Source organism: Erpetoichthys calabaricus, chromosome 3 (genome assembly GCF_900747795.2).
Source record: "Erpetoichthys calabaricus chromosome 3, fErpCal1.3, whole genome shotgun sequence".
Lineage (NCBI taxonomy): Eukaryota > Metazoa > Chordata > Cladistia > Polypteriformes > Polypteridae > Erpetoichthys > Erpetoichthys calabaricus.
In genome coordinates, this window is record NC_041396.2 from 299,996,608 (window position 1) to 300,020,216 (window position 23,609).

Consider the following 23,609-nt stretch of genomic DNA (forward strand, 5'->3'; position numbering starts at 1 on the left):
GTACACCAATAAACAGGTTTAGTTTGTGTTCGGCCCGTTCGCTCTTTTGTAGCCACTGGTTTCATTGAGTAAAGGGAAAAAAGCACGTGGCCCTCTATAGTCTTACAAACTCTCGACTTATTCTTTCATCTCTGAATCTCATTTCGTCCTTTTAGTGTCTTATAGTTACAACTGCTTAGAAAAATGAAAAAAGTGAAAGAACATATACGGCATATCACTGGAAATATTCTTAAGTAAACAGCATATTCCTTCAGTCATAAACAAATGCAACTGCTTCATACTTACCTTGTTTTAAAAGACTAAATAAATTGCAGTTTTCTATGTTTTCGGAGACTGCCCACAAAGCATTAATAATTAGAATTAAAGAAAGAAAATTAAAATTCACTTTTATGATCAGTCATTTTGAAAAATATTAACTGGAAATCTGCTTGTTTTTTAGTTAAATTATTATTTTGTTCACAAAATAGACCACGTCTTTCTTCTAGAGAAGTGATTATTTTAATAACAAAACAATTTTGAGAAAAAAATCAAAGTAATCCTTCGATTGATTTATTTTTTTAACAGCAGAACCCAACAATTTAAAAGAAAATTATCAAGCCAGTGAAGTCAGACTTTACTTGACACACACACACACACACACATATATATATATATATATATATATATATATATATATATATATAAGCAACTAAATAAGAAATAAATTACCTATTTTATATATATATATATATATATATATATATATATATATATATATATATGCAACTAAATAAGAAATAAATTACCTATTATGGTCCGTTACACCTTGTTAAGGTAAACTTACTTTAGAAATAATGTACATTTAGGAAAGTATACATTTTTCCTATTAATGTTAACTTTTCTTCTAAGTGTTGAATTTGACTTTGTCCATTGTGGACCGTCCTCTTCGTACACTGCACACTCCCGCACTGGTAAACAAACTCTCCAGCTTGTCTTTTGTTATTTAAGCTGCAGAATAGTACAACAGTTTAACAGGAGATGGCGGTGTTGCTCCACGTTACGCTCCTGAATCTTTCCAACTTGACCTCGTGACGTCACTCAAGTGTTTCCACATCAAGGCCACCTTCAAATTTCATTGGTCTGAAAGTCACGTGACGATTGCAACGCGCCCACAAGTATGTCACTGATACACTACCATCAACTACCCCCCCCCCTCCCCTCCCCCTAATACACACCCCAAAAAAAATGTCAGCTTCCAAGTGTAGCCTTCTTCCTTGGAATCCAGTCTCTTGAAAAAATGTCATGCCCCGGCAGTGTGACTGCAAGCGCTTTTCTGATGGATCCCATTGTAGGCTCGTCATTTCGAGGCGAAAGCTATACTTCTAATTCCGGGATGTATATGCAGCAAGGAGCAGACTATAGCTGTGGAGCGATGAGGAACTGTGGTATTATTCCGTCCACCCTTTCCAAAAGGAACGATGTCACCACCGGGGACGTGGCTCTCAGTACATTTCACACTTCCTACCTTTCGCAATTAGACCCTTGGGGAGACCCCAAAACTTCATGTGCAATTGAGCAACCTGTTGGCAGAGTTGAGTCTTCTTGTTCATTCACCTCAAATGTGAAGGAGGAAAATGTTAGTTGCTTGTACAGATCCGACAAGAGGAATGACAAAGAGAGTGAAGAGCCCACGTACACCAGACTTGGGCAGGAGAGCTCCCCAGTTGATCACGAGTTGCCTGTGCCAGGATACTTCCGAGTCAGTCAAGGTTACACACAGGGAAAGACCCGAGATGGGTTCAGTCGCAGCGACTTTCCCTCATCCTTTGAAGTGGGGCCAAGCTTGCCTCAAAACAGTAATGTGATTTTCCTGTCCACAACGCACATTCCAGAAGGACAAACCGAAAATTCGAAACATGGCAAAGATACAATTTCAAGGCAAATCAAAAGGGAAGGCATAACGCCGACGAAAAAGTTGCCCATTACTAGTAAGGATGACCAAGGCGGAAAATCTGAAAGTAGCTCGGATAATACCGACAATGAAGCAAAAGGCAAGTATTAGAGGAGTATTCTGTGCACAAATGACCAGTTCATGACAGATTTTACAAATAAGAGTTTCTGCGAGTCGCAAGCAAAAAAAATAAAAAAAATATATATATATACTTGGACACTTAGCAGACGTAGGTGTTTCTGTTTGAATGGAAATATATCCAACGGAAAGAAAATAGAACGTCAGAAATGTTATTAACGCTTTCTGTCATCATTTAGGTTTGTTTGTTTCTTTCTTTTTTTCAAAAAAATGTGCATGGAAAAAAAAAGTTTATTTTTCAGTTCTCACTAATTAAGACAACACGGATCAGTCCAAAAAAGTGCAAGGATTACCTTAAAGTAAAAGCATATCCCTTAACAAGACTAATGCGCTTCATATGAACAAAGCAAACACAACCGTTGAAAGCACTACTATTGTATAAAAAATAAGAAAAGTATTATTACAGTTATCTCTATTCATACTAATATGAACAGCAACAACAATAAGAATATTATCTATTATTAACTAGTTGCTCTAAGCAAGTCAAAAAAAAAATCCGTCCATTTATCCATTTTTGAACCTGCTTAGTGTCCAGTCCTGCAGTGCCGCGGAGGACACACTAATGTCGATTTCATTATACTGAGAAAACGTTAAATCTAAACTCGAAAAAAGAGAGAGAGAGAGAAATATTTGTTAATTTCTGTGAAGTCTCGACAATTCCAGATACTGCAGGAGTAAGTTACCCGAAGAAATAAATATTTCCTCAGCTTCATACGAAAATTCCACATGCGGCGATTTTCACTTTAGGCTCAACAGGGTTTCAATTTCTTTTCGTTAGCGGAAGTTCTTCGGAAAGAACAACGCGCCAAACATAATAAAATAGTTATATTGTGGTTGAGTCATTTAAACAGCGGGGCTATCATTGCGGTTGTCTCTCTCTCTCTCTCTCTCTCTCTCTCTCTCTCTCCTTCTCTCTCGCTCTCTCTTCCTCTTTTCGGACCTCCGGAAGGTGTTAGTGAGCTAAATAGGACAATTAACTTCACACAGGCGTTTATATTTCTTAATGCACACTGTGAATGAGTATAAGCCCATTAAAATAAACAAATAAAAATATACTATATAATGGCATGCATGCCATCTGCATATATGTTAACCACCTGCCTCAAGTGAGCCGGATTTTTGCATAAAACACTGTTTAATGCAGTGTTTATTTATTTACCAGTATTTTACCAGTACTAAATAAAGAAAAAAACATTCTCAGAGATTAACAAAAATCAAATCAAGCAACAGGAAAATTTTTTGGTTTTATTCTCTTTATAAAACCGATGCAAAATTCATTATCTAAAAATGTAAAATATTCTCTTCAAAATTATTCAACCATATATAAAGCATTCAGACACTTTTAAGTAATTGCTCCACTGCATTATCAGAACATTTTTTGCATATAGGGCAGAAGCATGTATTTTACAAATCAACCCCGACTTCATCAAATCAACTTCACTTCTATCTATCTATCTATCTATCTATCTATCTATCTATCTATCTATCTATCTATCTATCTATCTATCTATCTATCATGAAATAATTTACTGATAAACACGCGCTGTACTGCACTGGCGAAACGAAAGACCATATTTACAGTGGAAATGTAAAGAAAATAAATATTATTGACGTCGGTTTAAAACAAAAAGCTGAAATAATTTACATACACACATAAATATATATATATATATATATATATATATATATATATATATATATATATATATATATATATATATATATATATATATATATAGTTACCTATGGACGTCAATAAGTAAGTAGTATTCTCCTATTTGCACACATATGTGTGTGTATGCATGCATGCATGCATGCATATATATATTTATATATATATATATATATATATATATATATATATAATTTAGGGGAAATTTATTTATTAAACAATGACAACCTAATCTCCAATATTTAAAAATCGAGTAAAGCACGCGAGGCATTGTCTTTCTTACTCGTAAATCAATCATTTGTTATCTTGGTTTTTATATGGAGATTTGCATAAACACATTCAGATTTTTCTTTCACATCATGTCAAGTATGTTGTTTATTTTATCAATGCGTACATTATATCTTTTAATAGGGGGTGTAGAAGGCTAAATGCTTTTTTTTCGGGTAAATTATAACTGTTCGCGTGCTTATCCAGATTAACGTGCGTTCCAATTACAGAATTGTTAGTTAAAGAGAACCTGTAGAAATGTTAATTGTTTATGATGCAGCTATATCAGTATGATCGGTATTAAAGGAATATCGATCTCAACTCTAATCCTTTACCTTGCATTATATGTGGTCCAGCGATTTAATTATATTTTCGCTGAACTGAGTTTATTTACCTCTGTTCCTTTGTTTGTCTAACGACTTTTCTATGTTGGACATGTGTTTATCTTCTTTATAGGGGATGACAAAAATGAAAACGCCACTGGAAATTGGCTGACAGCAAAAAGTGGAAGAAAGAAAAGATGTCCCTATACTAAACACCAGACTCTGGAACTGGAGAAAGAATTCTTGTTTAATATGTACTTGACCCGGGAGCGCCGCCTAGAGATAAGCAAAAGTATAAACCTAACAGACCGCCAGGTCAAAATATGGTTTCAAAACAGAAGAATGAAACTGAAGAAGCAAAACAGAGAGAGTCGAATTCGTGAACTGACATCAACTTTCAGCTTTACTTAAAAAATGTAATGGAGAAATGTATGCAAAAACATAGGTTCGCGATGAAGAAGCAGCACACACATCAGATACAAAAAGATGTATATAAATGTAAACTTTATTACGAGCATAAGAACAAAGACAAATTGAACCAGCTAAAGTATCAGTTTGTTTGATTGTTTTCGTGTTACTGTGAGGTATACATTGCGATGTTACTCTGTTCATTCAAACCAATGCACAATTGTACATAAAGTAAAAAAATATAAGCTCTGTCTGTCTGTCTGTATAGATAGATAGATAGATAGATATGTTAACATTGTAAACAACATTTTTTACCTGATGACTCGAGTAAACAAGCATGATTTTTAAAGGACAAGCAAAATAATGCAGGACAATGGAGAAAGTTTGTCGCTTGTCTTATGCATTATCTGATTCATGAAAGAAATTTCCCTGTCTTATTATTATGCTTATCTATCTATCTATCTATCTATCTATCTATCTATCTATCTATCTATCTATCTATCTATCTATCTATCTATCTGTAAATTTGATTGAAGAATTTAGTATCACTATTCGGCAAAATAAGGTCACGTGACGCATATATTTTAGTTGTTTTGTTTCATTTTATTTACATTTTTTATTTCTGTTTGGTCTTTGAAGAAAGAAGTAAGATTTTAAAGCATTTAACGACACATAAAGCAAAGGAATACACGACTCCTTGACGATAAAAGGACTTCACATGTAATGTATTCCTTTGCAAAAGTCGAGTGAATTATTAAACGAAGTGTGTTTTCCAAACACCTGACAGGTAATTGCAAGTTGTTGTTTTTTTTTCTTTTTTCATTTTTTTTTTAAATTTTGTTTCAAAGAAAGCTTCGAGTGCTTACAATGAATGCACGCCTTCCGGATCTATCTATCTATCTATCTATCTATCTATCTATCTATCTATCTATCTATCTATCTATCTATCTATCTATCTATCTATCTATCTTTTACTGAACTTTATTAAAACCTTTTAAAACTATCAGTTTGCCTCCAAATCAATGACCGTTTTGATTTTGTACATTTAAGATGCGCGACTTATTTTTTTTTTTGGAATGATCAGATTATATATAAATAATGGATTATTTCAGTAGATCTCACGTTACCATACAGCTCAGTGGATAATAATGTGCAGTTTTCATGTTGTCTCCAAGTGTATTATAAAATGTTCTGTATTTGACATTTCGCATGTAACTCAATGAAGTAAAATAAACAATTTAAAAAAATGTCAGATTTTCCAGACATGATCACAAACCAGGAGGAAATAAAAAGAAAAGAAAAGAAAAAGGAAAAATGTCCAAATATCCATGAGACACGTCTCTTGTCTAACCGGTACTGCTCGTGTTTTTGTCTGGATCGTCTTTTACGGCTTCCTGAAGACAGAGTAGTGGCAGCATTAATATAAGTGAGAGACCATAACGGTGATTTAAATATTATCCAGGTGACCACAATAAGTCAAGGTCATAAAATAGTAATGTCAGGACAGTCCAGGAAAAGCGCTGGAGGTGGATTTTATGATCTGCAAATATAATGTGCCGCAGCAGTAAAGATGCGTTTAAAGGTGACTGGAGGAGGGTCGGAACGCAGAGCGGAATCTGCAATGTGGGGATTCGCGGCTCATTCCTATGGTGGCTTTACTGGAGCGACACTGCTTCTAGGATAACTCTATGTATTTCCTTACTGTTGGATTTAAGGGTTCAGTACGAATTTTGAGAAACGCGGGGAACTAGGAAATGTTAAGGTAAGACGGAGATATTAAAAATAAATCCATATTTTTTTTACGATGAATAATGCTAATAGTGTTTGGGACTTTTGGTATCGGTTCACACATTTACAAAGTCAAGGTTCTTTTGGCATAGAAAAGTTTGGGCCGTGTCTTAATTTCTGTACATTTGTAGCGTGCAAATCTTCCTTTATTTTACTTCTTGGTATAGTTATGGCAATTTTTAAATGGCGCTGTTTTTTGTTTACTCGAAACTTGTGAGTGTTATGTCTTTTTGTATTAATGTAACTACATTAACAGAATATTTCACAGGAGCTTTCGCTGCAAGCTTTGATGTGTGGGTTTGAGAATAAGTGGATAGTTTTCATCACCAATTCTCCTTATGGCTGTGTGCGAATTTGGCAGGTACGCACGTGAACGCAAGGCCCTTATGATACAGGACTAGTGACAGGGAGGGAAGTTAAAGAGTAGGCGAGCGGTAGTCGAGCTGCTCCATTGAATGGAAGTTTTAAGGGGGGGTGGGGTGGGGGGGGGGGGCTAATGGTAATGGTTAGCTGCCTTTTTTTTTAAATCACACTACTGGTTAAGCATAGTTGAAATCTATTTCGATATTCTTCTTGCAGTTTTTACTGTTGTTTTGTTGCTGCTGTTGTTATCTAAAACATCAGGCATAGCAGTGGTAAAGTTTATGCTGTATTAGGTGGATCATCCGCCCTCCTGAGCAGCTGGTTTGTGATTTAGGTAGTTTCATGTTGTTGGGATTGGCAATTTACCTCGGCAACGAGAAACTGCCTTAATTACGTCAGTTCATCTTCACCAAGGGCAATAGTTCCGTTATAGAGAACGTTATTTTGTGGGCAACCTCATTTTCCCACCCCTGCAGCCTTAAAGTGATGCTCCAAAATCAACGGAATGTTTCTTGTGCTCTTTTTACCTCGATGTTGAAAATTCTGGGCTCATGAGAGTGATTTTTCCTTCTTTTTCTATAGCTCTCGGTGTCGGAAGCATTTCAGTCGTAGAAGGTCTCTATTAGATTGATGTATGGTAGGCGCTGTGGTGTCCTTCAGTTCCTACTGCAGGTGTTCTTGTTAATATGTACATATTTTGTTTCCAAAGCCTGTACACTGCCACACGTCACCATTATTTATATTTTACCACATCTTAACCGCAATACGTGTCAGCGAGTAAACAAAGAAATATCAATGAGGTGTCATACTTCAGGAAGTTTAATTTCTAACTTCATTCTTTCACATATACCGGATTATGAGGATGGTGCGAAGTGATGTTGATGCGGCAATGTTTACCTCTGCTGGGGATCCCAGCCCATGAGGGAATTGTACAGTAATGGGTCTGCTGTGGCTCATCCTTCTACTAGAGCGCATTTGTAGTAATTGAAGAGTCGGGTTACCTGTCAGAGGAAAAATGAACATCTTTCTCCTGTTCGCTTGGGGGTATTGAAGTCAATTCTACCTGCAGCAGTCTTTCATTTTTATATTACAATAAGACTCTGTCCATGCTGGATTAAACAAGCATGGCATAGGGGATCGTATAACAGAGTAAATAACTGCAAAGACGACAAGAAATAAATAAAAAACAATAAAACGGCACGCAAATAATGCGCCTTTGCCATATTACAGTTCAATCTAAATCACAAAAAAATGAGTGCTCACAGTCATAGTTGTAATCATTCCTCCAGTGATTAAATTAAAGCATAATGAAGATTTTTTTTTTCTCTAAACCATGCCGCATTTAATCAGGCACATTGTCATTAATTAAATTAACACAATAGGGGTCTAGTCATACTTAATCGGAAAGACGTGCATCGTCTCATCTGGAACACATACGTCTTTGTAGAAGCTCAAAATAATGGCGCATGTGGCAGATCTTTACTTTTCTGTTGTGTGATTACAGATAGATAGATAGATAGATAGATAGATAGATAGATAGATAGATAGATAGATAGATAGATAGATAGATAGAAGGGCACAAACCCAAGTGTTTCTTCCCTAATATTGTTCATTTTTCTTTCATCCTTTCACAGTATGCGTATCTTTTGGTCATTTTTGTGACCATATGAAGTACGCACAAGCCAATATACTTAGACCCTGATAACTGATCTGTTGTTATGTGAAAACTCCATAAATGCATAAACTCGGTAGGTTGCTTGTTATCAGATTCTGATGAGCTTTATTTGGCTATGACGTAAACTATATGTATCAATTACTATTGTAAACTTTACACTGCTGATAAAATGTAAATTAAATGAAAAAAAGTTTGCCAATACAGTGTTAATTTGTCAAGGTACTTGAAAAATAGTTACTTTAGACCAGAATTCCAGCTGCATGTTAAAGGTTGCAATATATTTACTGAATAGCTTATTTGGTCATGCTAGATAAACCAGAATTAAGTACTTAAGTTATAAAATATAGTAACGACCTTTTTCATTGTTGCGCTATGTTTAATGGTATGAAAACCAGTTCAATAAAGTTAACATTCGTTTAGTTTCTACGAGTCCTGCTCTGTTTTCTTGATAATGTATGTATTTATGTATGTATCATCTATCTATCTATCTATCTATCTATCTATCTATCTATCTATCTATCTATCTATCTATCTATCTATCTATCTATCTATGTTATGGCAGTCTATTATCAGATTTATATAAAATTTGGTCTGTACAGGTTTTCTTTGTTGTTGTTTTTTGTTATTTGGTTTACATTTCATTCATGGAATGAAGGTTTCTTTTCTAAGGCCATATGTTACATTTGCATTGTCAATAAATGTGATCAGCAAACGTCTAAAGAACCAAAAGTGCATCATGTTGGAATTATGTATAACGCTGTATGCCAAAATTGTTTATGTGACTATTGTCTTATATGCACGGCAGTTGTGGTGACTGGAGACTAAAGACTGTGATTAGAAGATGAAATAATTTGTCTAGTACCTTTGCAAATATAATTTTTAAAAAATGTTATTTTGTGTATTAAGTGGAAGGTGCATTGTTAATGTTAAGATCAATTACTTAACAACTATGTGATGCTGAAAAATGATTGGAAATTTATTTAAGTATATTGGACTAAATCCGCCCGTCTCCTGTCGCGGACATTTTCCTATTTCCTCCGGGCACCGATGCTCCTGTGGTATGCTCCTGTGACTGTATGGCTTTTTAGAAAGAAAGAAAGGAAAAAGACTAGAAATCTGACAATTAGTACCAAGTTTATTATGAAACATTTTATCCAGTGAAATATACAAATAGAAAGAAAATAACACATTATCTGACGTCAATAAGACCAGTAAAGTAGCAAACAACTTCCAACTAAATATCTTCGGACAGATTATTATAGTATCTCATGCAGTATAGCGTTTAACATTTCAAAAATGCATTCTATCAAAATGGTATTTTGTAACATAATACAGACTGTTGTTACATCTGAGCATATTTCAGAAATGCTATCTTTTTTAAAAAAAGCAATGACTTAATATTGGTAAATTTACTCCAACATACCAACATACACAAGACATAATAAACATTCACAACCCGTTTCTTAGATTCTGTGTATATTATCCCTAAACAACAATACATATTAACATAAAGCGGCAATACTAAAATGATTTTTTTAAGTTCGTTTTATTTAAAAAGCAGACATTTCCTGCCGCTGAAATGTTTTGGTTACTTGGTTTCTATTAAAAAATAGATATTTATTGACAGTTTGCTTTCATAATACTAACGTCCAATGTTAATCCTGCTGCTTTAAGATCAAGAATAGTGCAGAAAACTGACAGAAATTATTTTATGGAGCTATATTATTTCTTTGTATTTAGACGAGTAAAAAATAAGCGTAAGGCTGAAACTTAAATTGAAAAAATCGTTGAACATTTCTGTGGCCAACTCAGAACGGATTAACAGCAACACGTTGGCTTTACACATCACTGCAGAAGAAATAGTAAGTGCGGCAAAAGCCCGCGAAGTAGAAAAACTATAAAGTGTACGGGAATTAAATCAGAGTCAACTATATGTATAATACGTAAAATCGAGTAAACTAGTCTATTTGTATACCATTCGGAATTCATGAAAAAAATCGTTTTTAACGAACGATAAAGTAAAAAATAAATAAATAAAATAGAGTCACTTTTGTGTGATGAATTTCAGAGTCTTTTGAAACAATAGCTAAGGATTGTGTTTGCGTATTATTATTGTACAATGGAAAATGTTTTAAATGATGTATAAACTGAAAGTATGATTAAACAGGGAAGCAATTAAAACACGTGTTCAGCGTAATACTACTTAGTTTTGTCATGTAAACATAAACGACTGCCCCTTGGCAGGAAGTTCCTAATTACTTGTACTGTGCAAGTTTGTGTCTGTGCATGTATATATATATATATATATATATATATATATATATATATATATATAATGTGTGTGTGTGTGTGTGTGTATATATATATATATATATATATATATATATATATATATATATATATATATATACGTTAAAATATATTCCATAATGAAAAGGAAAAAGGATAAAAGACATAACGTTCCTGCGTTAACTCCTTGTATTACTATCGGACATCTCAATATCTGCTACAGCTTTTCCTCGTGACGCTTGCGGATCTATCTATCTATCTATCTATCTATCTATCTATCTATCTATCTATCTATCTATCTATCTATCTATCTATCTATCTATCTATCTATCTATTACTTTAAACGTAGTTTATAAATATATATGTATGTGTGTGTATATATATATATATATATATAATGTGTGTGTGTGTGTGTGTGTGTATGTATATTTTTCTTTCAAAACGGTACATGCGCAAATCCGCATTTTTGTCTAATTTCTATGAGTGTATTATTTAATTTTGTATTTATTTGTTTATTTATTTATTTATTTATCCTCTATTTTACTTAAACTGAATTCGTAAGTGACTGTGTCCCTCATTGCATGTGCACGTTGATAAATGTTTTTAAACTTAGCAATTAATCAACATTATACTCACTATAGGAAACTCATGTTGCACCTAAACAATTGAGATACCAAGCAATTTTAAACATTTTGAAAACGATCATTTCTCGAGAATTACATTTTTCAGATTTTCCCCCGCATTCGTTTATATAATTTGTTCGGACGGGCAAAAAAAAAAAGAAAAAATTGTTCTAAATTTTGTCATGCGTGGATACTGTAAAGCTTTCCATTTATCTGTTTATTTATTTTATCTTTATCTCCACATTAATGCAGATTATTTCTAGAACACAAAGAACACTAGTAGCAGCAGTAATTGCGTAGAGGTTTAACCTTCAGCATAATGTCTTTCCCTTTTTCTGCATTTGTACCCTTATATTTAAATGAAAAATATCGAATGCTACACATAGCAATAAATAATTAAAATAAATTAAAAATTGTAATCATTAACAAAATAATTATTTAAAGTTAAATAAAAACAGAATTGTTATTTTTGACTTATAAATGTACTTTGAAAGGATTATTCATAGTAATAGTAACAGTAGCAGTAGTTGTGGTATCATTATTTTTTGAGAAAATTTTTTAATAATTGTCTCATTCGTACCTAGTCTCATACGTTTACCATACATTATAAGCATAACACGCTGTAAATAAAGTTCACCATCTATTATTAAATAAAATTGTACTGTTGAGGAATAATTTAGTGAAAATTAAAATTCGAATATCTAGACCAAATAATGCCGACCTTGACGGTGTTTTTGATCGGTGCTCGGAAACTAAACCTTGTGAATGCTGTTTGTCTGCCTGCCAGAATGGCTTGTTTTTGTATGCTAATGCGGCAGCTCTGTAGTGCCTGTCAATTAATCTCCGCAGAATCTCTCAGGGAACCAAGCAACTTGTATTACTAAAGTGAATATTGTACTTCAAATCTCTAAACCTTTCGAGAAGAGGTCTAAATCAGAGGATTTAGTAAGAGAATCAACCACATGAACGAAAACCCAGAAAAGGGTGAGACGCTGATTTCCCATTCTTTGGCCAGTGCAAACAACTCCAGCTTTCACATTATGCAAACTTAACCTCGGAGGTTTTGAAGAGTGCAGATTCATGACCGTCTATACTTTTATCTAAATAAATAAACTGCCTCAAAAGGAGAACAACAAACACCTACAAAAAGACATACAAAAATACAAATATGAATCACTCAAACAAAAACAAAAAAACAAAAAAAAGTGTTTCTGCACAAACATAAAGACTCCCCAGTTGCACGGGGGAATTTGTTCAAATTTTACTTATATTTGTGTTCCTGGAGATTCAATCTGAACTTTCAGGCATTGTGACACAATGACTCATGGAATACAAAACGCATTTTTTCAAGCAGGGAGCCTCATCTGCTCGTTTAACGTTCCTGGGAGATGCAATAAAAATTGAAAATTCTTCGATAACAACCGATACATCTCGATATTTTCAATCAACAAAATAATTTGTAGAAAAGAGCAGCGGACACATTCTCAAATTACACTGTTTGCACGTTTTCATTTTATGCACGTATGGATTTGTTTATTTATTTAGTTATTATTTTGGGGGTAGAAGGCATTCTCAGAAGTGCGAACTTATGAAATGCGCGAAAAACAAAAAAAAAACCAGACTTGTAGGTCATATCATGTTCTCGTCTATCTCGGAAGGCCTTGGTTCTCCACTACTTCATATAGGATGGTAAATCTTTCTATTTCGGTTCACTTGCGAGTCTCGACCTCGTACCTTCCAGACATCCATATAAGTAATTTACATGTTAAATTAAGCCTAAGAGATACGGAAATTCAATATGAAGTGCATATCTAAGCAAAAATTAAAATAATACTGACCAGGTCATTTGGGCATCAACATTTTAAGAGTTTAGCCTTGCATACCTCAAAATAGGTCTAAAAAGTTTTCAAGTAATGTTGGACGGTTGGTGATGTAAAGGTTTTGCCTTCCAAAACAGTTGTAGGAATTTAACAGTATTTACGATAAGTAAGGGACGCAGGATATTCTTACGATAGAAGATTCCTGAATCTCAGTTTACCATATCACGTTAGAACTACGGATTCGATGAAAAAACAAAAAGAAAAGAAAGTTTAGCATTGTGAAGTTTCTCGCACACATTTAATACGCACCACATAAACATTCAGAAAAAAAAAGGAATGCAGCAAGCTAGGAAAACTGCTGTGCAGCACACAATGCCTATGAAAATTTAGACATTGAGAGATTAACAGAAAATCAATACTAGTAAATGTTTTAGAACATTAAGCTAACAGTATCATCATTAAAATTACAGTCCGCACTACAGAAAATGGCATCCTTTAATTAGTTAATAAATGCATGCATGATAATTATAAAGCGACTCAGATATCTACTGAAATATAAAAGAAACCCATTAATAGAAAGATGTGCGTTATTCGGTTTATATGAGTATGTATCTGTGTTGGTAAATGTAGAAACAATAAACACAATGTTTTCCAAAATTAAAAATTGACTGCCAGACAACGAAAACAGTTGAGTTTAGTTGTGAAAAAGCATCGATTTGTCATAATACGTTGCCGAAAACCGATACACCCGAGGTTTATATGTATGTGCATATATATGCATATATGCATAGCTTAAATGTAAGTCATTTTATAAGACATTCAAAACCTGATCCAAATATAGCAGTTACACCTATATATATATATATATATATATATATATATATATATATATAGTTATTGCACGAATTTTGCGGAGTACGATAGAAACCCCAAAATCTAAAATTGAAGTGCATTCGTCATATGAATTCGGTATAGAAATTCAGATGAAACCTACTAGGTAGCATATTTGCTTATGAAAAATAGCAGTGCTGATTTTCCAAGTGCTTCTTTCATATGACTGACCTTCTTTTTATTTAATTATACTGGGATTGCCATTATCAGAAGATGTCAGCTATTCAGCGTGAGGGATATTTGTATTTTTCATTAAGCCTCCTGCATATTGTCGAAGTTCAGCCTGCTTTTGTCCCTTTATTTAGGGAAGGAGTTTTGCCTTTAGTTAGAAATAGGTTTCGCCCAGAATCACTGTTGGTTTTATGTTTTACTAGTAACTCGACTGCAGTTTTTATTAACGACACGTTTATGAACAATCAAATGGTTCTCGTAAAAATTTATAGATGGACATAAAAACATCCACACCAGTTGCCGAATATAGCCTCTCGTAGGCAGGTTTTCAAACGCCTTGCGAATCACCCTCCGTCACAAGGCTGTTTTACGAGGGACATCCTCACTGTTTGCTTATATAACCAACGAGAGATTTCTTCCTTTCATTCATTGTTTCTTGTGTCTTTTTCTTCTTTTCTCGACTGTGCACATTAAAAAAAAAAAAAAAAAAAAACTGCCAATAAATATTACACAGTTTCGTCCTTAATCCACTCTGAATTTTTTTTTTTTAAATTGTTATTAAATCCATTTTTCACTTTCTTGGGTGGCCAAAAAGAGATGTATTTTGTTTTCTTTTGTCCAAGAATTCCTTTCTTTAGACTCGACTAAGAAGCAGTTACTTTCTTGTTGGTTTTTAATTTAATATTGTCAGCCATCCATGTCTGTCTATCACGCATTAGAGCGCTGAGGAGACATAGATTAATTGCACTAAAAAATAGTGCCGTTCTTCTGTTCTTAACATACCTTGGTCCACATGGATGAAACGCGTTTTCTAGAAAGTGATGTCTTTATTTATAACATTGACATCGAAGGGCTTTTCTTTGATATTACTCGTTTGACAATTTTATCCACTGAAAGGGATAGCTTTACAGTGAAGTGCTATCCCAGAAAGAGCCGCGCATTGATCCACATTGTATTTTTGGGGTAAATATAGTCACGTGTTTGCAGACAACCAATAAGCAGAAGGAGACCTCGTAGAAATAATTACCTGCCTTGATTGTTCTATGAGCAGATAAAAAAGTACACATACACTTCATACAATAATCTGATGAATGTAAAACAGACTGGAGGCATCATCATGTCGACAACCGGTCCTATAAGCAACTATTATGTGGATTCCTTAATTAACCATGAAAGCGAAGAGGTGTTGGCGTCTCGATTTTCGGCCACCGGATCGCACCCCTCAGGGTCCCGAGCGACAGGCTTGGTACCGGATTGTACAGATTTCCCGTCTTGTAGTTTTGCACCTAAGCCCTCCGTTTTCACCACGTCCTGGGCCCCAGTGCATTCTCAGTCTTCAGTGGTCTACCACCCTTACACGCATCAGCCGCACATAGGGCCAGACTCCAGGTACGTGCGTTCCTGGTTGGAACCCATCTCGGGCGCCGTATCTTTTCCCGGCTTTGCGACGAACAGCAGACACTACGGGCTCAAAGCAGACACGTACCCCGGCAGAAGGAGTGGGGAGTGCGCCGCTCCCGATGGCAGAAACTATGCGGACTATCTGTATGGATCCTCGACGGAGTTCAGGGATAGGACTCCGCAAACCATTCCGTCCCCGGAATCGGAGCCCATAGCTTCCAGTAAGCACAAGGAAGAGAAGACAGAAATAGACCCAAGTAAGTACAAGTCATTCCTGTTTACAACCGGGTGCTGAAGGAATTATTGCCTGTAGTCCTCAATAAAATGAAATTACCTTTGCCTGTTTGGAATTCTTGCTAGGGAAATCCTCAATGCAAAGACTTGCATACGCTGTGAGGCTAATAAAACCGTAGGTTATAAAAGTCTAAAAGACAAGGAGACTTGCTCATCCTCCAGGACAGGCAGAGAGAGAAAAGGCGACACATTCTACAAAGAATTAAATGAACGCTAAGTTTTTCAGAATAAAATTGTGCATGTAATGAAAAGTTAAATTCTAATTCTAATCATGAAAGGGTCTTAACATAGATAGATAGATAGATAGATAGATAGATAGATAGATAGATAGATAGATAGATAGATAGATAGATAGATAGATAGATAGATAGATAGATAGAGCACAAACACGTGTGTAAAACACACACATATCTGTGTCTGTATTGCAGTATATGCTTAAAAACATCACTGCTTACAAACTACAAGCAAGTGGGTTTAATTACTTACTACACTATACACGATAGTAATTGTTGTGCGACAGTTCAGATCACTTCTCTATGTTTGTTTATTAACCAGACAACATTTTTTTTAAGTATATAGCTCCTGTATTCACGTATTGTGCACAAATCTTAAAAGGTAAGAACACAGGGTTCCTAAAGTGAGAATTAAAGGGTATTTGTAAACTGATGCCCCAATCTAGCAATGCTTTCTTTAACTGGCAATAAAATCAAATCAAATAAGCCAATAAAATAAAAGTTACATGACAATAAAAGTTTATAGTCTACTGGTAGGAACTGCATTTCCTTTCAGTGTTGTTACTGTCAACTTTTGCAAGTATTTACATTGCTGTGAATGAAACTATTTATTATAATAAACTATCTATCTCCATATTACTATTATTATAATTTTTATTATTATTATTATGAGCATCATCAGCAACATGACCACTACCACCACCACCAATAATAATAATAATAATAATAATAATTTCAGTTTCAAATGACAGATGTAAGTCTAAAATTATCAAGATTAAACACAAAAAAGCTGTTTTTCTCTAGCTTGTGTGGTTGTCAAATTCTTTACAATGCTACATACATTTACTTATAAAAAAAACAAAAACAGAGTTTCTATTGAATCATATTACTCTGGTGAGTCATTTGTATATATATTCTGATAATTTTTCAGCAATATATTGCATACATTTTATAACTGTAAAAACAAACCATTTTACACATAACATGATTTGTTCATTTATGTTTGAAAGGGTATGTGTGTCTGTGTAGAAAGTTTTCAGTCTACATGAAATGTATTGCATCCATTTTAAATTCTGGGAGCATCTTTCCTAGATTCAATTTAATCAAAAAAAAAGGGCGCTGAGCCTTTTATATATTTAGCTTCAGAATGATTGGGACTTAAACTTGGTTAGATTGTATAGCATTTGCTTTTCATTACAAATGAGAGATCCTAATCAAAGATCAAAGTTTGTGGGCCTGTGTAGTGACTACTTGCTGTAGGTTATGGAGGTGGGGAGAACATTTTGAGTCTATGTTTTCACTCAGCTTTTGGTTTCAAAAAATAAGAGAGATAGGTTTATATGATATATCGAAATGTACCTTTTTAATTATGGGTTTTGACAATACCTCCTTCCTATATATTTAAATACTGAATGCTTTGAAAAAAATCCAAGTGAGTGGTGTTTTACTTTCAATTGCAAGCAATTCAGAGTTTACAGTCATGAAGATAAACTTAATAAAAACAAAGCTAAATGTGCACTTTTGAGAAAGGAATAATATTAGGTATGCAAGGACAAAGCCTCATCCTATTTTTTCTTTCCACTGGCATTTACAGACAACCCCGTGGCCAACTGGATCCATGCGCGCTCCACCAGAAAGAAGAGGTGCCCGTACACTAAATATCAGACCCTGGAATTGGAGAAGGAGTTTTTATTCAATATGTATCTTACAAGGGACCGCCGATATGAGGTGGCCAGAGTCCTTAATCTCACTGAACGCCAAGTTAAAATATGGTTTCAGAACAGGCGGATGAAAATGAAGAAAATGAATAAAGAAAAGGGAGAGAACAAGGAGCAATGATACTTCCGTCCACTATAAAAGAAAGAACTTCATAAACAAAAGAAGCCGTTCGCAAACAGCGACGTAAAAAAAGAGAAAAAGAAAGTAAAAAGAGACACATTAAGCAACGACTTTGCTTTTTTTTTTTTTTTTTTGGTCTGTTTTTCTTTTAACCAGAACTGTTTGGTTTATATTCTTCACTTATTTTTAGACTTTGAATGTGCAAATTGTTCATTTAATGTTTAGGATAGCCACCGATCTGCAACGTCTTTGGAAAAAAAAAAAGTATTTTCACCAAGTTGCTGCGGTAATATCATAATGTCTTTAATTATGAAGAAAGTACTTGAATTTTTTTTTTTAAATAATGTGTAACTTATGACAGTCCCGTGCTTATATCCCTCCTTCCCATCCCACCCCTCAAGAGTTTGTAAGCGCGAATCTTGCATATTTTGTACAAAAAAAAAAAAAAAGGGCAGGAACGTCTATCTGTGTGCGTATGTCAAGTTGTGGTCATAGTTAATATTGTACTTCTCTGTGTAATTTTTACATTCGTATCACTGACTAAAGTGATATTATTATGTTCTCTTGTAGAATGTAGCTATATTTAAATATATGTGACGCCACCTCACGAGTCCAAGTGGTTGTCCTTTACCATGCGCTACAAGTAGAAATGCCGTCAACTGTTTACAGCTTCAGTCAAAAAAAAAAAAAAAAAAAAAGTGTAGTGAATGGAGTTTCAGGTCAATAAACAAAGTACCAACTTTCAAACGAGCTTATTCTTCTGCCTAGCTTGCATGAATATGAAGCATTTATATTGCAGAGAGAAAGCAATACAAAACAAATAATGCGAGAAAAAAAGTTCACAAAGTAAATGCATTAAAGCAATTGTGCCAATCGCTTGACAACCAACAGGATATTGAAAGCAGCCGCTATGTAGCACCATAATTTCCTGCCTTTTGATTTTTTTTTTCTTTTAATGAACATTTCCTTAAGTTTTTCTTTGTTATCAGCCAAGTTTTTCAGAGGGCAGTTTGGCCTAACAGAGAAAGACCCGCACAAACACGTACCGAAATAGGGTCCGTTTTTAACAGTATTATAATTTAACATTTCAAGTTAAGTGTACACGCGAGTTTACGTTATGGACAAACACTCCTTGGCGAGTAATTCTCCTGTTGTATTGATTCATACGACCACATAAAGGAACCTACACCTACTAGTAACATTTCAGTGAAGTGAACAAAACGTGCTGGCCTTTTGACTATTTACTGGCCTTGTGGCTTGTCAGGATGTGTATCATTTGACTTTTATTTTTCAGTCTTTTCCCTCCCTTTCTCTTACAGTCTTTCTCTTCACACACACACACACATTTGTACATATCAAAATGCTCAAGTCCTCGTTTATCTTTTCATACCTTCTCCCTTGTCAAATGATCGTTTGCAAAATAACTTTGCAGAGAAGCGGAGAGAGTCTCATTGCGGGCAGCAGCTTGTGTACAATGAAACCTGAAGGTGTATTTCACTGGGAAGAAAATAAAAAAGCTTGGATAATGCCATTTCACAATGTTTTGTTTCACGGTTTCTCTGTGTCAACAATGGAACTACAGCAAAATATCTCCAAGAAAAGCTTCTAAACATTTATACTCGCAGTATTCGCCATAACAGCTGTTTCCTTAGAGTGTTGTCATTTAAAGATCGACACCGAAGGGAAACTAGTACATTAAAGAATAAATTAGCTTACGTTTCTTCCTTGGATGAGGTTACTTAAAATGCTACATATTTTTAAATGTTTCATTGTTTACGTTTATTTTTGAATAAATATAAATATGTATGTACTTAAATATTTTAAATCTTAAACTGATACATTTCGACCTCTGTATATATTCACGAAACGTGCAGGTGTATGTGTGATTTTTAAAAATAAACCTCTTACTAATTTCACCATTCACACTTAACAGATCTTTTAAGAATTAAAGCTTATTATTTACACATTGTGACAATTTCATAGGGCAGCTGTGTCGTTTTTGATTTCAGGCAGCAACCCCAGTAATTCGGTAGTTGATTCGGTCACATCCACAATCCCATTCCGTCATAAGAAGCTCATGTCGATTTTAATGGGAACACTTGTTGTGGGAAAATATAGGGCTTACATAATTCTGTAAGAAGTGTGATGCAGGTGTCAAGTGGCAAGAGGAGTCAACATAGGAATTAAATTAACTAGTTCTTGTAGTTTCCGTTTTATTGATTAATTTTAATAGAAGAGACTGATTTTGTAATTGTTCTTATTATAACAATTATTATTACTTATTCGTATTATTCTTATTAGCAAAAGAAGCACTGGTATTTAAAGCTTTTCTTGTTTCAGAAAAAAAAATTTTTTTTAGGCAGAAGGTATTATTTCTGAATTTTCTCGTGTACAACTAAATAAACCCGCAATAAAGAAAAAAACTAATAACTTTACTATTCCAAAACTGTACCCAAATGTATCCAGTATTACAGTTTATGTAGTCTCAATTGGTAAATTCATTCTTTAAATTTCATATATGCAAAAACTAACACGCCGAGTGTTCATTTAACAGTGGCGGTTTTTGTGTGGACTATTACTATGTTCAATACATTCAATTTCCTACTTTAAAATGTGTCATGGTAATAAGCCTGTTTTCTTGTTTTGTGTGTGGTGGACATCAAGAAGAGCACATATAAATATTTAGCTTTGTAGTCAATAGGACAGAAAAAAAAAATCTAACAGTTCAGCTGCGTGTTGCAGTTACGATTCGTCTGTTCGTTTCTTCCTCCTGGCTGGGATGAAATTATCTTTTTGTCATGAGAGACAATAAAGACAGGATGTGGAAGTTCTAAAGCTCATTGCGCCGCTAAATTTCCGCAGCACAAAAATGCAGGTTTTATTGCACTGTTTGTTCCACTCCTGTTTTTGTCTTGAAAGAAGAAGAACAAAACAGAATCGCGGACATGGCTAGACGTCTGGCCTAAATTGCTTTATGGTTTTAAAGAAGGTGAACGTTCTGTTTGAAAAGCAACTCTTTAAGTCACAGGAGCTACAAACATAAATGAATTAAATTTCACTAAGAGAAAAAACTCATTTTTAACTTTACAGGTACGAGACGAGATTACAGATCATTTCAGGATGTGTGATAATGCGACGGAAATGCAAAAGGGATTTGGGAATATAAATAAATAAATACATACATACATAAATAAACAGCAACAAAGTATAAGAAATCTCCGAATTTTCCTTAGTAATTAATCAAACTTGGGTTTGTTTTGAACAGTTCCATCAAATTTAAAATACAGAGTGTTCTAATGTTTATTCATCCACAGTAAAATCACCATTTAACACTTTTAAGACCATATATTGGTTTAGTCTGTGCATATTTTGCACTTTGAAGGATTGCTTTAAAAGAATTAGAATTAATTTGACACTGGCGAATTATCTATCTATCTATCTATCTATCTATCTATCTATCTATCTATCTATCTATCTATCTATCTATCTATCTATCTATCTATCTATCTATCTATCTGTTTGTCTTTATTAAATAGAAAATACTGGTAAGACACTCAGGTGGGTCACTTTAATTATTACTGTTGTTATTTTTTATTATATAAACAGTAATATCCCTTTAAATTGCTGGTAAAATGCAGCAAATTATCAGCTTGCTGTATGAAAAAGTGACACTAGGTGGCAGTGTTGTTTAATTATAACGCCTCTCTTGTCAATTCCTCCAACTGCCCGCGGTGTAAAGCGCTTTGATGTTTTCTGCTTTAGATACATATATAATGATTAACACGTAACGAACACATTTTTTTAAAATTAATAATATTATATACTTGTAATAAATATTTATTATGCTTATTATATTTGGGGATTTTCAAAGCGCATATATTGTGTAGATTCTTCGTGTAATGTAAAACAGGAACTCATTTTAATATTTACATTTTATATTCTTTGTGAAGCAGCTAGCTAGCATTTTAAAAAGAATTACATTTTTAGTGCATAAAGTATAACAAATAAATCACGTCGTTAATTTCAATGATGCAACAGATTTTTCACTCGACAAAATCGAATCAGTTCTTTATAACAATTTCAATACTCTTGTTTAAACACTATATGATAAGCAATATAATAGAAAGCCACCTACCAAAGCTCGTGGTGGAATATCATGATGTGTTTCAGAAATTTTACATGTGTTTTAATAGTTTAGTATTAGTTTATTTTCTATCACTTTGTGTTGGCTTTCTTTCTTGTTTTGTTCCGTGAGGAAAAATATTAAAACTGAAATATTTTCATTGTATTACTAAAAAAAAAAAAAAAAAATACAAAAATGAAATCTTTCATTTGGTTCCTGGCCGATTGAAAACATAATACAATCATGTTCACCCTTACTTCGGCCAACACATAAAATCAATAATTATTTCAAAAATTACAACAAAACACCAATAGAGATTAAGTATTTTCAGTAAAACGTCAATTTATTAAATATTCATTTTTTTAAATAAATATATATAATATATATAAATATATATATATATATAAACAATGAAAGTCAGTATATGTAAATGGCCATTTTTAAAAGCAATCATGAAAGTAATTTTTAAGCCTTTGCATATATATAATTATGTATAAAATAACAAAATTGAAAATCTAAAATAGAAAAGAAAATCTCACTCGATTGTTTCAGATATTCTTTTTTTTTTAAACTTCAAGACAGACAGATAGATAGATAGATAGATAGATAGATAGATAGATAGATAGATAGATAGATAGATAGATAGATAGATGGTATTGTGGAAATTATTAGTTGTTCAGAAATAATTTTTCTGTGATAGCCAAAACCTTTAACAAAAAAAAAAAAAATTGGTTGACAATATAATAAATGTATTTTCCCCAAAAACAATTCAACCTATTTTTACTCAAGCCGTATTTTATAATTACTTCTTATTTCTCTACTTTCATTTTTTTTCCTCTAATAATACAAATAATTATTTTGACCTTCAGCTTTTTAAACGGAAGTCGGACTTGTTCATATTGGTAATTTGTAATTTATTGCTTTATTGCAAACTATTTGAGAATTTAAAATATTATGAACCCCTTCAAATCCAAAAATCCATTTTATACATTCTCTTCAAAAAATATAATAAAATGTGAAGCTTCGACTTAGCTGACATTTTTGACTTCTCTGTTTTAGCACCGGTAATAAAACTGAGACCACCGGAAATGTTATTTGCCATAAGGTTTTTTTTTTTTTTGTAATATTATTTCCTCGACGGAATACGACAAAACAATAACGCATAGCGAATGGGGGTATTATATTTCACCTCCTCTGGATGATTTTAGTAAATTCTGATGTCGCACTCGTTCACTTTTTTTTGTTTTAACTATCTCACTGATGTGCTAAATGAAGAGTGTACAGAAAGGAAATTAACTACATTCACATTTAAAGCTTCAGCTTTTATTAATCTGACCTAAGGAGAAGAAAAGAGAATAAAC

General features: G+C 33.6%; 2 protein-coding genes across 2 annotated transcripts; both read left to right on the forward strand.

The window, feature by feature from the left end:
- Positions 1-1,199: 1,199 nt before the first annotated feature.
- Positions 1,200-4,935, forward strand: hoxc10a (homeobox C10a). Its single transcript, XM_028796240.2, has 2 exons — positions 1,200-2,030; positions 4,464-4,935. Exons 1-2 carry the CDS (start codon positions 1,277-1,279, stop codon positions 4,739-4,741), a joined length of 1,032 nt encoding a protein of 343 aa, XP_028652073.1. The 5' UTR covers positions 1,200-1,276; the 3' UTR covers positions 4,742-4,935.
- A 10,168-nt stretch (positions 4,936-15,103) lies between these two features.
- hoxc9a (homeobox C9a) lies at positions 15,104-19,275 on the forward strand. The gene is made up of 2 exons (XM_028798581.2): positions 15,104-16,016; positions 17,881-19,275. Exons 1-2 carry the CDS (start codon positions 15,446-15,448, stop codon positions 18,123-18,125), a joined length of 816 nt encoding a protein of 271 aa, XP_028654414.1. The 5' UTR covers positions 15,104-15,445; the 3' UTR covers positions 18,126-19,275.
- The last annotated feature ends 4,334 nt before the right edge of the window (positions 19,276-23,609 follow it).